We start from the raw sequence: 17,756 nt of genomic DNA, 5'->3' as shown, positions 1-17,756 counted from the left end.
GATAAATAACGTCTAAAATTACAATAGTACTAGCTATTTTAGTCACGACTGCACTTCAAATTGTATTCGAACACCAAATGTAGTAAATGATCACCAAATCTTAGCGAGCAAATTAATGCGCTATTTCTGCCTAAATAAACCACTATGATTGACATAAAATGTAGGCTTATTACCAAATGAAGCATTATGATGCCATATTAAGTTATGTCTGCGGCTTACGATCCTCTCCCACCACACTGGGACATCTCGTTGGATTGGCGATTCGGCTTAAGCACGTCCAGCCACCTTCAGAGGCCAGAGCTATTCCGATTGGCATGAAGCGCAAAAGAGGACGACCAGCCAAAGCTAAGAAAGCATTAATTGTGCAGTGAATTAATACAGAAGACTGATTCTTCTTAAGATTTTTTAAATGCTTATTATTAGTTTAGTTTTAAGATCTTTGAACTGTTTATTATTAGTTTTAAGAGGACTATCTTTTTAATGATTGTTTCAATAATTAAAAAAGGGATTATTGAAATTGTAAGAGTTTTATTTTTTATTTTAGGTATAGCATTTGGTTGTAAACGAAACGCTCAAGATAATTTTTTTTTGTAGTGGTTAATCAATTTGGAGACAAAAAGGTTAGGAGTAAATTTACTTTACTGTGTTTGGCAAAATATTTTTTTTGCCGAGGGTAATTTACTTTAATCGGATAACGAGATTTTATTTTTTTGCATTTCATTTTAAATTAAAATATGGTTAATAATTTGGTTTTCATTAACTATTTTTGGGCTAACAATGAGTTTTTTGGAGCCAGTTTGCTTAAATAGGATAGCGAGATGTTAAAACTTAGGTTGTAATTTTACATTAAAATGCGGGTTTAATTTTGGTAATCATTTACTATTTTTGTCTGTTATATGTTACTATACCTGGTGGTAAGTTAAACATAAGCCAAAAAAAATTATCTTGAGCGTTTCGTTTACAACCAAATGCTATACCTAAAATAAAAAATAAAACTCTTACAATTTCAATAATCCCTTTTTTAATTATTGAAACAATCATTAAAAAGATAGTCCTCTTAAAACTAATAATAAACAGTTCAAAGATCTTAAAACTAAACTAATAATAAGCATTTAAAAAATCTTAAGAAGAATCAGTCTTCTGTATTAATTCACTGCACAATTAATGCTTTCTTAGCTTTGGCTGGTCGTCCTCTTTTGCGCTTCATGCCAATCGGAATAGCTCTGGCCTCTGAAGGTGGCTGGACGTGCTTAAGCCGAATCGCCAATCCAACGAGATGTCCCAGTGTGGTGGGAGAGGATCGTAAGCCGCAGACATAACTTAATATGGCATCATAATGCTTCATTTGGTAATAAGCCTACATTTTATGTCAATCATAGTGGTTTATTTAGGCAGAAATAGCGCATTAATTTGCTCGCTAAGATTTGGTGATCATTTACTACATTTGGTGTTCGAATACAATTTGAAGTGCAGTCGTGACTAAAATAGCTAGTACTATTGTAATTTTAGACGTTATTTATCTGGTGTTAAGTATATATTTTTGGTAAAAGAACTAAGGGTATCAAAGCATTTTATGGTGATCATTATATTTAACCCCTTTTTTAAACTTAATTTTTTGTTAGTTATAAATGTTTGTCTTTTTCTAATTTAAAAAGAAGGAAATAATAAAATAATATTTCGTTCGTATACTTTTAATTTATTTAAAACTATTTACATACTACATCACAGTTTTCTACTAAATATGTTTACATTATTATGGTTATTTATTTACGATATAACTTATTGTTTGGTCTGTAAGGCTAGGTAGGTTTCTATCTGCAAGCCCCATTTTGTTGTCTAGCTACAGAGGCATGGGTACCCACTTTCCCGTTCGACCAGTCAACATTAGACATTCATAAGAGAATATTGTCTCGCCGTCAGCGATCAACCCCTGCGTTCTGTATCGCCCATGACAATTAAAGACGATGAAACGAATTGGATTGACCGTAGTAGTTCGCCAATGACTATGTTTGGCTAGACCCCAGGTTAGGGGTTATTTCTGGGTGAATTGGTTAAATATCTAATTTTAGCCAGAGCCGATATTTCCGTTTATTCAAAAACCAATTTCAATATGTGTTTCATACAGTCCACAAAGATCGATACGCATAATTAGATTCTATTAGCAAATAAATAAATAACGTGAATGAATGTTGATTGAAGTCTAATTACAATATTTAATTTATTTCCGACATTAAACAATCATCAAAAATACTATGTATACAGCTGTTATTACATAGTCTTAATAAAGCCATATTAACATTTTACTTTATGTTTCCACGGGGGGAGTCCTCGTACTCAGAGTTGTCAATCAATTATTTCTAAAAATATGATACATAATTAAGTCAAACGAATGATACCAACTCTCGGTCACTGGGATATTGTATTGTGGGTGACCAGACTCTTCCGAGGTACAATAATATATATGTCGTAGCCGATCAATTAACAGCCTAACCATTTAACTAAACATCGCTGTTTAACTAGTGGCCTGAAAGATATTCAGCCGTAGCGTTTGTAACAACATTTAATAAACTAACTAGCAAATGCTTAGGCCATTTGTACGATAGAGTGATCATGTGGCAGCAATAAAAGAGATGAGACATCTGACATTAAAAAGAATTATATTGCTTGAGTCAGCCGCAGCTAAAAAAAAACATCAATGGTTTGCCGACGCAATTTTGACAGTTTAAAGAGTTTCATTTCGACTTTAAGAGTGGCAGAAATTGGAACTGAATTTTAATTAATACTCAACAAAACGGCAAATGGCAAAACTCAATTAAAGGCAATAAAACGTCATCGATCCAAGTCAGTCTAGCTGTTTGATGAACTGGCTGAATGTCTTTCAGGCCTCTAGTTAAACGGCGCTGTTTAATTAAAAGGCTAGGTTGTTAATTGAACGGCTTATTAAGCTAGTTGGCTCCAATATATATACCATGTTAAAGCACTATATAATCAATGTGTTAATTAGACGGAGTTCTATCAGTGCTAAATGATTTCTTTAATAAGACAGCATGGTTACAAAGCAATGGTTGTCCAGCAACCAGTAAAAGTAATGATGTTGATTGCACAAATTACTACTTATCTATCCGTTCTTACGCCATAAAATCATCATCCGCATTGATATTCCTACTAACTGTTGTATATATCTCGTTTTCTTCTTTAAGACCTTTCTTTCCCATGTAGTATGGGAACTCATTATCGGTTGGTAAATAATAAATACCAGGCTTATCAAAGTCTGTTTCGAGACCTGCATAATTCAATTCTGTGTTATTGTAGCATTTCGCTGATCTTGCATCTTGAATGGAGTCACACTTCAAGGCTATAAATTTCTTTGGGTTGTCCAACGCTATCCACCAATAAAGCAAAGATCGTATGTGACTACATATAACCAGACATGGTACATATGGAATGTCTCCCGGTTGATACTCTCCTCCGTTTGCATAGAAGTCCACATGCCCTAGACGTTCTGCTATACCAAATCCATCTATGTTTGTATGAATTACGTCCACGTGTTCCGCATCAGTTGGGGCGACCTTTTCCTCAGCTGGTAAACCCCTGAAGCATGGCCCAGCAGGATCCAAGCCAGTGAGTCTGAACGGCTTCTTTCCTGTCACAGATTGGTAGTACTTAGCAGCGTGACTTACAATGTGGGCGCCGAGGCTGGTGCCGACCAGTTCCAAGTTCTCAGGACGGAGGCCTGCCTGGGTTAGTTTGACAAATAACTTGCCAAATTGTTGTCCGATTACGCGGCTAAGACGGACGGACCTGAAATATTTAATAAACTTAAAATACCTTGACAAAATTAATCATTCAGTGAACATTTAAAATTTAGTTTACTACGTACTGTTATAACTGAACTTGAATTAGGCTTTTTAAAAAAACAAATTTTGAATTCGGAGCAACCGTCTTGAATTAGGAGTAGGAAACAACTAACTGGGTTTGAGCGGGATGTTTATTATATAGGAAGCAAAGTGTTTACGTAGTTGGAAAGAGGGAATGAAGTCAGCTCTAAGGCTAACAGAATAAAGGTGTAACATCTCCTGGGGTAAGACTAAACTTCGGGGTTAAGATTCGAAGTTTAGGAAAAATATATTTTATAAGTGTCTTCTGATACTAGGTGCTGGGATTTGATTAATTTCAGGATTAGAGTGATGGGTTTTTATAGATTCCTGAGATGTGGAAGAGGTAACAGGGATACCTTGAGTAGTGGGGAGTTCAACAGGATTTGATTGAGAGGATCTGAATGGGAAACGGTTGCATTTCTTTATTATAATAAAAATTCTAAAGATACAGTACAAAAATATAATTCCTAATACTACATAGAATATAATTGAATAATGAGTCTCGTATTTTAAAACTGAATGTTGATTAATTATTTCATCAGCGGTAGCTGATATTATTTTTGATTTTGATCTTAGCTCATTAGCGTAAGTATCTAGATTTATACTTAATAATCTCGAAGGAGCCTCATTATTTAATTTCTTATTTAACTTATCTAAGTTACAACATGTATCGTTTATTATGTTAAAGTCAGATTGAATATGATAGGTTGTGGTATTAAGAGAATAGACTTTTAATTTGGGAATTAATTTTGTACTTTTACTATGTGCTTTACAATTATTAGGGATATTGACAATTCCAATGCCATGTAGGTTCTTTTCGATTACATTTTGATTTACGCATTCTATGAATAATTTATTAACATGTGATTGTATATAAAGCCAGTTGTTATTAGTAAGAGTTTTCCATATGTCAATTGTACCATGTATGAATTCTGATTTACATTGGTCTGGGAGTTTATTAATTAAGTTTAATAGTATTTCTGTTTCACAACTCGGGTTTTCAGTAGCTGAAAAGGTGTTCATAACATCACAAATATAGTTGTTAATATTGACAGGTTTACAATTATCAAGAGTATCTAAATGACAGTATTCGGACTTGTCTTTGGTCACTGCGATATATTTAAAACTTGGAACAATAAAACTAAAAGCGGTTGGATTTACATTGCTATAGGGCGTTGGTAATGCTATTGTTTCATATAAATTAAAACTATTTGTAGATATTAACGGAACTCTTAGAATAAACATAATTTTGTTATTAAAACTATAACATGTTACACCGGATACATTCATTAAAGGGTACATGTTGTTTAATTCTAATTCTACTGGGAACCTATAATCTACAGGTAAATGTTTATAATAGTCAACGAGTTCTAAGTACAATTGTTTCGGCGATAAGACGGCCGGATGAAGGATGTTTTGGTTACTAAGAATGATTGCGTATACAATGTCGGAGAGTTGAAATGACAATGTTAACATGGAAGCTTCTAAGCTGTTAAGTATAGAATTAATTTTAGATTTTACTAATATTTGATCGGAAATTACGCTTAAATTTTTTATATGTACTGAAAATTCGTTGATAGCATTATTAAGATTGGCTTCATTAATTTTAATTTTATATAAGGTTTCATTAACTTTAAACATAGTGGAACTAGTAACTAATATGTTTTCTTTTATTAAGGAGGCCAACCTTTTTTCATTATTTTCACTGTTACGTATTGCGTTATCATATTTGATAGCATCGTCTTCATCTAAGGTGCCAAAAACAATTTTAGCAAGGGATCCGATGCCACCAAGCCAAGGTGATCTCTTACGTCTGTTACTGTCCGTTAAATGGGAAATGGATGAAAACTCATTAACTAGGTCGTTGTATCTGACTGTTAAGGGTTCTAATATGTTTTGACACTCTAAGTTGTCTATTGTTTCTAATTGGAGTTGTCGACAGATGTATTTAACGGTCACTAGAATTGAATTTATATTTCCTAAGTGTGGTTCTATGTGTGATATATCGAAAGGTGAAACAATGTCTAAATAACCAGTGTTTATGTTTAGTTTCCCAATTGGATCAAAATACAGTCCAGGGCTATGAGTGATTGGGTGTATGAATTCTCCGTAGGCCAATACGCTGTAATGAAAATATTATCTTAATATATGTATTTTACATTGTTAAAGAAATAAGAATAATAAAATAAAATTAGTAATAGGTACTTAAGTTATTAATTAAAATTATAATAATATGTTACCTATGTTAGTCATGTGAAACATTAGCGAGTTTCACTTCGTCAAAATGATGTGTGACGTGACGCCTATTAATAAGTAGAGTGAGATTATTTCTACCATTTATTTTTATTATTTTATAGGGGCCTTTCCATATAGGAGAAAGTGCTTTCCTGAGTCGTAAATGATTTTTTATATAGACGTAGTCGCCTACTTTGTATGTTATTGGTCTTGTATGGGAATCGTAGTATTGTTTTGATTTTTCCTTTGCTTTAGTGATATTTTCGAGGGCTTTTTGTCTTGAATGTTTTAACCTATGCGTTAGCATTTTGAGATATTCAGGGTATGTGTTATCGGGTTCTGTATTATAAATTGAGTCAGGTATAAAAGGTTTCTGTCCGAACAAAAGTTCGTAAGGGGTGTAATTAGTTGTACAATGAACGGATGTGTTATAAGTCATTATGGCAGTGTACACATATCTAGGCCAATTATCTTGGTCTTGGTTGACGAATGATTTTAGGTATTCTTTTAAGGTGGAATGGCTACGTTCTAGGGCGCCTTGTGTCTGTGGGTGATAAGGACTTGACCAAAGTTGTTTGATTTTCATGAAATCACACGTTTTCTTGAAAAGGTTTGATGTAAAATTAGTACCTTGATCTGTAAGAATACTTTTAGGTATACCGAAGAGAGTAATGAAATGTATAAAACAGTCACTTGTTTCTTCGGCGGTTGTAGAACGGATTGGGTATGCAATGGAGAATTTTGTTAGGTCATCTTGTAGGGTTAATATAAATTTTACTTTTGCGGTTCCTGATTCAGGTAAGGGACCTACTATGTCCATTGCGATGCGTTGAAAAGGGATAGTAGAAGACGTAGTAATTTGCATCGGTGCTCTATTTAGTTTTCTCAAGGCTTTATTTTCTTGACATGACTTACAGGATTTTACATAGTTTTCTATGTCACTACGCATACCTTTCCAGTGATATTTTTCCTGGATGCGTTTGACCATGCGAATAGTGCCTAAATGGCCTGCAATGGGTATGTCATGGTTTTCCTTTAGGATTTTCTTTATTTCGGAAAGTGATGGAAAAATGAGGCTATCTTTGTGGATAGTGATGAAGATATTTGTATTATGAAATAGAATTAAAATTATATTATACAGTTTTGTGTATATATGGGATTCGAAAGGATCTTTAAAATTTGTAATACTAATTTGTTGGAAAGATTTAGAAATAATTTCATCACGTAAAGTTTTTAAACTAATATAAATATCTTCATATGACGAATTGTCAAAGTGATGAACTTTTGTAAATAGTAAATATATTATTTTATCGCGGAGATTTAATGGGATGAATGAATAAAGGGTTCTTTCTTTATTTAGGAATTCCTCTTTATTGGGTAATTCCGAAAGTAATTCTTCGACATAGGGATTGCTTTCGTCTAGGTCGATTGAGGTCGGGATGATAATAACTTTGTCGGAGCTTTTAAGTATAGACGTATTAGACTCTATGATTTTAGCGTTAGACTCAAAAGTTTTAGATTTTGTTAACTTAGAAAATTGCGAATAGTTTCCATTAAATAGTTCTTGAATTAAGGGTTCAGTTCGGTCTGAATCCTGTGTGATAGGAGAATCGATGTTAGGAATTTCAGGGAATTCAGGAATGGTTGGGATATCTGTATCTGGTGGAGATTCCAGATTCAGGAATTCGTCTAAGACTCTTTGAGGGTCAATAGGGGAATCAGGTACGTTTTCGCTTTGGATTTCAGGGTGTGATGTGGTTTCCACAGGAATAGGTGATATGAAAGCGTCATCTGGATTAAATGATGGTGGAGTAACGAGGAGATCCATCAGGCCTGAATCTAATGTGGCTTCTTGTGGATTTGGAATGCTAATAGGATTTTCTATTGGAAATATGGGATTTACAGGATATCGAGATAAGGCGTCGGCGGCGGAATTTAACTTTCCTTTTTTATATACGATCTCGTAGTCGTATTCCTCGAGCTTGAGGCGCCACCGTTGCAGCTTACTTGAAGGGTCTTTGTGGTTAAATAGCCACTTAAGTGGTCTATGGTCTGTGACTATCTGGAATCTTTGTCCATATAAATATGGTCTGAATGTTTTACAGCCAAATATTATAGCTAACAATTCTTTTTCAGTTGTGCTATAATTTGATTCGCTTTTGTTAAGTGTACGGGATGCGAAGGCGATAGGTCTTTCCTGACCTGTTGGGCCTTGTGAGAGGACTACTCCGAGAGCATGATTAGATGCATCCGTTGTAAGAATAAAAGGTTTTGTGAAATCAGGATAGCTTAAGACTGGTGCTGAAGTGAGTTTTTCTTTAAGGAGTTCGAAAGCTAGTTGTTGTTGATTTTCCCATGAAAAGATTTGATCTTTTTTGAGGAGAGAAGTAAGGGGTTTTGCAATGTTAGAAAAGTCTGGGATAAATCTTCGATAATATGAAACAAGGCCGAGAAAAGATTTTATATCTTTAGGATTTTTAGGAATCGGGAATTTAATTACGGCTTTGACCTTGTCTGGATTTGGTTTGACGCCGTCTTCGGAAATAATATGCCCTAAATAACCGGCTTCGCGACGTAGAAATTCGCATTTGTCGGGTTGTAGTTTAAGATTGAACTCGCGCATTCTCTGGAAGATAGATTCTAGGTTTTTTATATGTATGTTAAGATCAGGAGAGTAGCAGACTACGTCATCTAAATAAACAAAGCATCTGTCTCCTTGGAGTCCAGACAATACCGAATTCATCAACCTTTGGAAGGTTGCTGGGGCATTTTTCAATCCGAATGGCATTCTACAGAATTGGAAATGACCTTCAGGTACTGTGAAGGCTGTTTTGGGTTTATCTTCTTCTCTAAGCTGGAGTTGGTGAAATCCTGATGCTAGATCTAACGTGGAGAAGTATTTGCTACATCCGAGTTGGTCAAGGATTTCTGCAATCTGAGGAATAGGATACGTGTCGCCTATTGAGATATCATTCAACTTACGGTAGTCGATAACGACACGCCATTTTTGAACGTTAGATGCATCTAGTTTCTTGGGTACCACCCAAATTGGTGAGGACCAAGGTGAATTTGAAGGTTCAATTATGTTTTGTTTTAACATTTTGTCGATTTGATTACGAACTTCGACTTTATGGATCTCTGGAAAACGATATGTTTTAGTGTGAATTGGGACGTCAGTGGTCGTCCTTATCTCATGTCTTATAGCATTAGTATAAGTGAGATTTTCATTAGGAAGATGGAATATATCTGAATAACTAGAACATAATTGAAGTAGAGCTTCTTTTTCTTCGCTATTTAAATGTGAAATGCGTAGTTGATTTAAGACTTCTTTAGTCCTTTGAATAGTACACTTAGTTGTACTTATATGATTAATAAATACCGTAGGATTATCGGGTTTATAAGTGTCTATGGGAATTAAGTTAAGATTAAAGTTCGATTTCAGGTTTATAGGTTCTTCAGAAATGTTTAAGACTGATACATTTATTCTTTTATTTTCCTTTACAGTGACTATGCAGTTAGCCACCAATAGGTTAGGGGAAATCTTTTGATCTAGAATTAATCCTTCTTTTAATTCAGGATTGGAGATAGAACATTCGACTATGGTTTCAGATCTTGGCGGAATTAAATATACAGGCTCATTGAAGAATAATTTGGTCGTAATTTTACCTATGTGAAGTAAGTCTTTAGTGTAATCTATCTTACAACCAAGGGCGTTAAGCATGTCGGAACCTATAATACCATCGTAGGGTAAATTGATATTGTTTACAATATGAAATTTATGAATTAATGTGGAATTTAGAATTTTTAATTTTAATTGAAAATGACCGATTGTATTAATCGCTTCGTCTGAGGAATCAATTCCTTTTATTTGAATAGACTCTTTAATGATTCGAGGCCGTTTAAGAATTGATATGTTTTTCAGAAGGCTTATCGATGATCCCGAGTCTACTAAAAGGGATAATGGAATATCAGATATTGACGAGTCGATCAAGACATGGGGTAAGAGTGTTTTTGAAGGGTCACTGAGTATTTCATAGGATCTGGTAGGCTTTGACAGGTTAGTTATGCACTCCTGCGCGGATACAGAGGATTTAGAAGTCGGCAGGTCAGAGGTTTTACTCTGCTGCGCGGATACAGAGGATTTAGAAGTCGGCAGGTCAGAGGTTTTACTCTGCTGCACGGATACAGAGGATTTAGTAATTGGCAGGTCAGAGGTTTTACTCTGCTGCACGGATACAGAGGATTTAGTAATTGGCAGGTCAGAGGTTTTACTCTGCTGCACGGATATAGAGGATTTAGTAATTGGCAGGTCAGAGGTTTTACTCTGCTGCACGGATACAGAGGATTTAGTAATTGGCAGGTCAGAGGTTTTACTCTGCTGCACGGATACAGAGGATTTAGTAATTGGCAGGTCAGAGGTTTTACTCTGCTGCACGGATACAGAGGATTTAGTAATTGAAATTGAGGGTGTCGATTTTTGAATTGAATGTCCCGTACGACACTGGGACGAGACGGTTACTCGTTTTTTGAATCTGAATCGTAATCGACAGTGTCGTAACCCTCGTTTGAGTCTGAGTTTGAGTTGTCCTGTTGAATAAGATGATGGACACGCTGAGGTGTCCTAGAATTTTGAGATTTGAGTTTATTATTATGTTCTCTTTTTCTGCAGTTTTCTAGAGTGTGCCCTGAGTTTTTACAGTATCTGCAGAAGAGACTTGATTTAGAATTCGAAGAGGTAGGAGGATCGGATTTATGAGTTGAGACTTTTGTAAATTTTTCTTTATGAGGATTTGTTTTGAATAGGAATTGTTGAATTTTTTCTTCGGAAATAGCGATATTAATAGCTTCGTTGAGCGACTTCGGAGATTTACATCTAACGATGTTGGAGATTCTAGGGGATAATCCCAATTGGAAATGATGGAGGGCTAATTCCTCCATTGCCGCGGTTCTGCCATACATTTCCCTATTCTTGTGCCCATGGTTAATCGATATCTCGGTTAATAATTGTGATAGGTAAGTTTCTATCCTAAGTGCATATTGGCTGACGGGTTCATTAGTTAATTGTTTACATTCTTGTAAGTCTGTGAGTAAATGTGTATAGTGTTTTCTTTCACTAAATTGTGTTTTAAGAAATTCTTTAAGTTGGGGCCAGGTTGAAAATTCTTTAATAGAACACGCTGTTTCTGCTTTTCCCTCTAATTGACATAATATGAATTTAAATAAAATTTCTTTTTGGTTTTCTGACGCTAAATCGTAAGCATTATTGCAGTTTGATAAGAATGAATTTAATTTATTTCTAGAACCATCGAATGGTTTAATGAATTTAAGAAGAATTGATAACTCTAATTCGGGTTTATTTTGTAAAGTTGTAGGTTTCTTTTTTGATCTGGTGATAGGCCCAGAAGGAGGAAGAAGAGCGTTTTCGTCTTCTGTGTCAGTTATGCAGACTTCGGGTTTGGTACCACCCGGGCTTAGTGTTCGGCTTTCCATGTCTTACGTTATATATTACTACAGGTATACACAAAATATAATAAACACAGAACTTACAAAAAATAAAAATAGAAAAATAACAATTTAAAATAAATGTGACCAAAGACTTACAGAGTATTTAATAGCTTGAAGATGGATAATATAAACATCCCGTCGTGGTTGTTGCTGTAGCTAATTGTCGGCTCTCGATGTTGATGAGATGAGTTGATATCGATATAATATGGTTGTTGTAGATTTCAAGGGCACTTGAATACGGTTGAGTTGTTTGCAGATATATATTTATTATTTATATATTCCTTTTCTTAGGATTTAATTTTTTTGATACCTCCAGGGTTTGAGTATATAATACCTCTTCTTGCGTGTTTGAATGATGAAGTGGTGTTTGCTTTTTATAATACTGGGCACTTGCACTTTTTCCACTTTCTTTTAAAACTTTTCACACGCGTAACTTTAGAGACGAACCGAGGATTATTTAAAATCCCACCGCTGCCACCAATTGTTATAACTGAACTTGAATTAGGCTTTTTAAAAAAACAAATTTTGAATTCGGAGCAACCGTCTTGAATTAGGAGTAGGAAACAACTAACTGGGTTTGAGCGGGATGTTTATTATATAGGAAGCAAAGTGTTTACGTAGTTGGAAAGAGGGAATGAAGTCAGCTCTAAGGCTAACAGAATAAAGGTGTAACAGTACGAAAAGTCATACTAAATTTATATTAATACAAAGGGGAAAATGACTGAAGTGTATGAAGCAAGCTTGAAAATAGAAAATCTGTTAAATCAATATGTGAGAAGTGGTCATACAGTTAAATTCATTTAATTTATCGCTGTACTATGTGCATCACCGCACACTGGGAACTTAGATTGCTTAAACTATCGAGAATAACCACATATTTTTACAAGCAAGCATTTCAATGATATTGTTATTAACAATAAATAATTGTTATATACTTTCCCTTCCTGTATACAAATAATTTATATTTTCCACCTAACAATTTTGTAATAACTTACAATACAAATAGTTTTCAAAATTAAATTTAGCAAATTATAATAAAAATCAGTTGTGGTAAATTATTTTGCCGTGATTAAGAGGAGACCTTTGTATTTTAGAAAAAAATACAGTTGCACTACAACCTTCTAGCTCTTGGCCATACATTTCTGTATCTGATTTCATGATTTTTTTTTAATAGACAAGTAAGCCCCTACTTGCCCTCTGTGTCTGACACACCGACTTTTAGGTGAACAGAATGTTTCCTTCACTATTTATTATAAGCGAGTGTTAAATGCGTAGACAGGAAGTCTATTGCACAGCTGGGGATCAAACCTACAACCCCAGATATGAACTGCAAGCTGAAGCCACTAGGTCAACTACTAGGTATTTTAATTATTCATACAGTTAAAATACCTAGTGTACGGCGTCACATAAAACACCAGTTTAACTACTTTGCTAAATGGTCATAAAATACGATGTTGACAGCATTGGCCGTAATGTTCTATGACATATTTTGTTACTATAGTTGATTAAAATACATAATTTTATCGTGACTTCTTATATTCTCAAAAAGTCATGTTGAACAAAGCGAAGCAGATCCAAGGTCAAAATGGCAGTCCTTTTGAAAATGTTTAGGCTTTTGTTGGTTTAGCTTAACTTTCTACATTCTACATAACATTACACCCACCTTGTAATAAACCCAATAACGACAGTTAAAATTAATTTTTAAGTTGCCGAAATTAGTTAAAACTGCGGAACTGTGTACGTTCTTTAGTCGCTTTATCGTCTTAGCTCGTAATAAAGACGACTGTCGGCATCTTACGTCCCGAACTTTTGAAGAAATCTTTTGTTTACAAACTGGGATTGCTGGCACGTGCTTTATCAAAGATGCATCAGTATAGCAAGATATGAATAAACAAGTATAAAAATAAAACATAATTACTGGTGCAGCAAAAGACGTCTGGAGACAATAATACAGAATATACGCAATAACGTTCAAATAAGAATTGTTTTTTATGTAATTACTAACACTATAAATCGACTGAAATAAACTTTTTGTTTTTCTAATACACATTTTTCTTTTTTACACGTTTTATATTAGCTTCACCTGTATGTATGTATGTATGTAACCGACTCCTTCGGACTAGATTTTGACCCACTTTAAACGGACAGATTTTATTCAAATTTTGCGCACCTGTCAAAGATCGATGACAATGCAATAATCAGAAAAAAAATTAACTAAACAATAAATAATAGTTTAAAAAAACTAAAAATCACGCTTTTAAAGCACATCAAACTAAAAAGTGAAAAATAATTCCTAATTTAGGTAATGAACAAAAAATACTGGTATTATTGTGAAAAAGCGTGGGTTCTATAAAGCTCTATAGACGAAAAATATGGCACAGATTATATAGGAATTATTATTACTTTTTAGTTTGATGTGCTTTAAAAGCGTGTTTTTTAGTTTTTTTAAACTATTATTTATTCTATTTAACGACAAGTCTTTGTAACGTTAAAATATCCCGCATAGTCCCTAGAGTCACGAACGAAGAAGTTCTACGGCGCGCCAAACGATCCCGAGAACTCACGTTGAACATTAAAAAGAAGAAGATAAGTTACTTGGGACATATGTTTCGACACGAACGGTACCGACTTCTTCAAGTAATCATGATGGGCAAGGTCGAGGGGAAAAGACGCGCTGGCAGAAGGAGGAAGTCGTGGCTCCGCAATATTAGAGAATGGACGGGAGTAGCCAGCGTAGAGCAGCTGATGCGCTTGGCGAAACATAAGATGTATGACGAGCTGACCGCCAACCTCCAGTAGTGGAGAGGCACTTCAAGAAGAAGAACAGTCCCTTGAGAGTCATTATTATAGTTTACACAGTACAAAAAAAATCATATGTATATTTTGGTTTGTCTATACTCTATGTGTAAAAATGGAACGGGTCCTATGAATCTCGCTATTTATCAGAACCTACATACATTATGCAATGCCCATAACTGGTATACAACAGTGATCTGTTTATTGGTGATAAACAAGCAGTAACAATAAGCCTGTAACAATGGAACCCGTTCAATGGAATTTCCACCATTTGCGTTTTGTTTTTCCTTTCATTCCAATATTTATTCAACCGGTAAAAACAATTATTTTCTTAATAGATACTTGAAATATTCTAATAAAATGTATAGTGCACGCGTTCTAGCGAAAATATAGTTTTGGCGTTTCGAAACTGTGTGTTATAAATTCGTATACCAATATTTTTTTATAGAATTTGATTTAATTAATAATTCGTGAGCCTTACAACGATTATAGCGGTCATACAATTTTATCTCAAAATAGGCTTCAGTTTCGGCGTTTACCTCATCATCAGCGCAAAATTTCTGTCCAGCGAGCATTCTATTTATAAATACACAATGTAACAAATATTTAATTTTCTACGTTTAATTAACTTTCGATGTGTTTTGGGTGATTTTATTCCAAGTTTTAAATAAAATGATATTTCATTTACAATTGAGTGCTATCCAAACCCTACTACAACAAAATAATGGAGCTTTAAATGTTTATAAAAAAAGTTCTGTTTGGGAACACCTACTGACATTGATATATCTTAATGATTTATTTATTTATTTATTAACACTTCTTTGCATTCAGAAATATAATAAAATTGACACAGTTAAATGATAAGGAGGGCAACTGGCGGCCTTATCGCTTTCTAGCGATCTTTTCCAGGCAATCAATGTCAGAAAAAAATTGATTTATTTGCAAAGAAAGCATTCAGATTGATTAATTATAAAAATAACACAATCAGACCTATTAAAATAGATATGCACATGTAATTAATAATCATAATGTCACAAAAATTATAACTGTTATGATCTAAAAACTCTCTAACTTTACAAAGGCACCTTCTCTTTAAAAATCTAATCACTTTGAAGGCACTTGTTCAATTAAATTTTTGTTTACAATGTTTGGAATATAGCACCATTACAGCTTATATACCTCATATGGACATAAACAATTAGCGTTCACCTTAATTAGTACCAACAATGCATACTGCTAATATTTATTTCATTACCCTAGTGCATTATACGATTGTTTATTTACTGTACCCCAGCTCCCTAGGTATTCTAAGTTAAATATACAAAACGTCACTTGTATAAACTTTAAGCATTCTGTTTGTATTATTGTAAATGACCAGTTGTTTTCGAGATTATAACACAATAAGATTCGTAACAACACTTATATTTACGTTTTAACAACTCTATATTAGTGAAAGTATTAGTATATTATTTTTTATTTTTTTTTGACATTTCACACCAATTGACCTAGTCCCATGCTAAGCTGGTGAAGCTTGTGTTATGGGTACTAGGCAACGGATATACATACATATTATAGATAGATAAACATATAAATACATATTTAAACACCCAAGACCTAAGGACAACACCAAATGCTCATCACATAGATGTTTGTCTCAGCCGGGGATCGAACCCGGGACCCATGGATTCGCAGTCAGGGGTACTAACCACTAGACCAATGAGCCTTAATTATATTAGTATATATAGTCCTTCATTATTATAATTGTTATTAATTGTCTGTGTAAATGAATTTTTACGGAAGTAACCAATGGCAGAGCGAATGAATGTTAGCCAGGAAATAATACCGAGCACAGTGTCAATTAGTTTTCCCATGTAATTCTGACAGATTACGAGTAAGTTCACGCAATTCTGCGCGTTGTCTCTGGCCAGCTTATTCGATGGGAACGATACAAGATGAGAGAGATGAGATGGTTGAAAATGTAGGAATTGTTTGAAAACACTTTTGTATGGTATTCAAGATCTGTAATAATTTACAAAATACATTCAAAGATTTCCTGCTAGAGCTTTTAAAAATCGAATTAATACATGTATTTAGTACGTATGTATGTGTAGGAGATGGAAAAAAAATTAAATACTATTAACGATTATTTGAGTTATCATTAAACTGATAATGTATATATAACTAGTGGACCCGACAGACGTTGTCCTGCATGATATTTCAAGCGATTAGTAAAGCAAAGTATGAAAGTACCGACTGCAGCGCCATCTGGCGGGCTGATTTGTGAATCTAAACCATTCCCAGATCCCCTTGAACACACACAAAAAATTTCATCAAAATCGGTCCAGTCGTTTGAGAGAAGTTCAGTGACATACACACTCACAGAAGAATTATATATATAAAGATATATATTAATAATGTTATGACGTAATGGTAAACGACGTTCTGAAAAGGACCCCTATAATTCTCTGTATTACCAAATATTTTTTTATTATTACAGTCAACAAATTACCATTTCTAGTGTTTGTTGAGTGAACTGACAAAAGTTCTATTAAATAGTATAGTATAGTATAGTAGTTACTCCATTTTTTTTATTATGTACCTACTTATTTAGTTTTTCCTAATTAATTTATTATGTTTGTTTTTTGTTTCGTGTGTGATTTATTTATTGGTTATGCATTCTTCTCGATTAAAGGTCACTAGTTAGGACAGGACTGTGTTTTTTGTTAATATAAAAAAAATACTAATTGACTGATGTAATATATGATCTAAAATATACTTTGAAACTAAACGAATTTGCACGCCATTATGTGTGGCAGAATATGCGAAACTTAAATTGTACCTACACCATATTCTTGCAAATAAATTATTATTATTATAAATTATTAAAAGTAAAGCAATTGTCTCAGTATATCTCTGCTTATAAAACGGTATGCTTTTTAGTAAGAAAAATAATTTCGTTTCAACTAACGACTCTGGCGTAATTTGCTTGGAACTGCCTTGCGATTCTGTAACTCACACAGCGGTTTTCGCAGCCGCGGCGGTCGCGCTCAAGTCAGTCGTGAAGCAGTCATTTTACCATTTGGCATTCTGATCCCTACTAATATTATAAATGCGAAAGTAACTCTGTCTGTCTGTCTGTCTGTTACCTTTTCACGCCTAAACCGCTGAACCGATTTTGATGAATTTTGGTATAGAGATAGATGGAACCTTGGGAAAGGACATAGGGTACTTTTTATCCAGATCCCGATCCCGATCCCGGAATTATACGGGTGGAAACGCAGAGTGCAGTTGTGTATCGTATATCCCTACTAAATGAATTTTGGTATAGAGATAGATGGAACC

The 17,756-nt window shown here is 34.2% G+C and overlaps 1 protein-coding gene across 3 annotated transcripts in view; it reads right to left on the bottom strand.

Moving 5' to 3' along the window:
- Positions 1-1,675: 1,675 nt before the first annotated feature.
- The window catches only part of LOC125050133 (phospholipase A1-like), a 35,821-nt gene continuing 19,740 nt past the window's right edge, over positions 1,676-17,756 (bottom strand). For all 3 annotated transcript variants that reach the window (XM_047649756.1, XM_047649755.1, XM_047649757.1), the window contains exon 5: positions 1,676-3,801. In XM_047649756.1, coding sequence (XP_047505712.1) covers positions 3,129-3,801 — 673 coding nt within the window. In that variant the 3' untranslated portion in view covers positions 1,676-3,128. The remainder of the gene's footprint in view (positions 3,802-17,756) is intronic.

Source organism: Pieris napi, chromosome 6 (assembly GCF_905475465.1).
Source record: "Pieris napi chromosome 6, ilPieNapi1.2, whole genome shotgun sequence".
NCBI lineage: Eukaryota > Metazoa > Arthropoda > Insecta > Lepidoptera > Pieridae > Pieris > Pieris napi.
The sequence above is the reverse complement of the archived record's forward strand: the minus strand, read 5'-3'. Positions and strand labels throughout refer to the sequence as shown.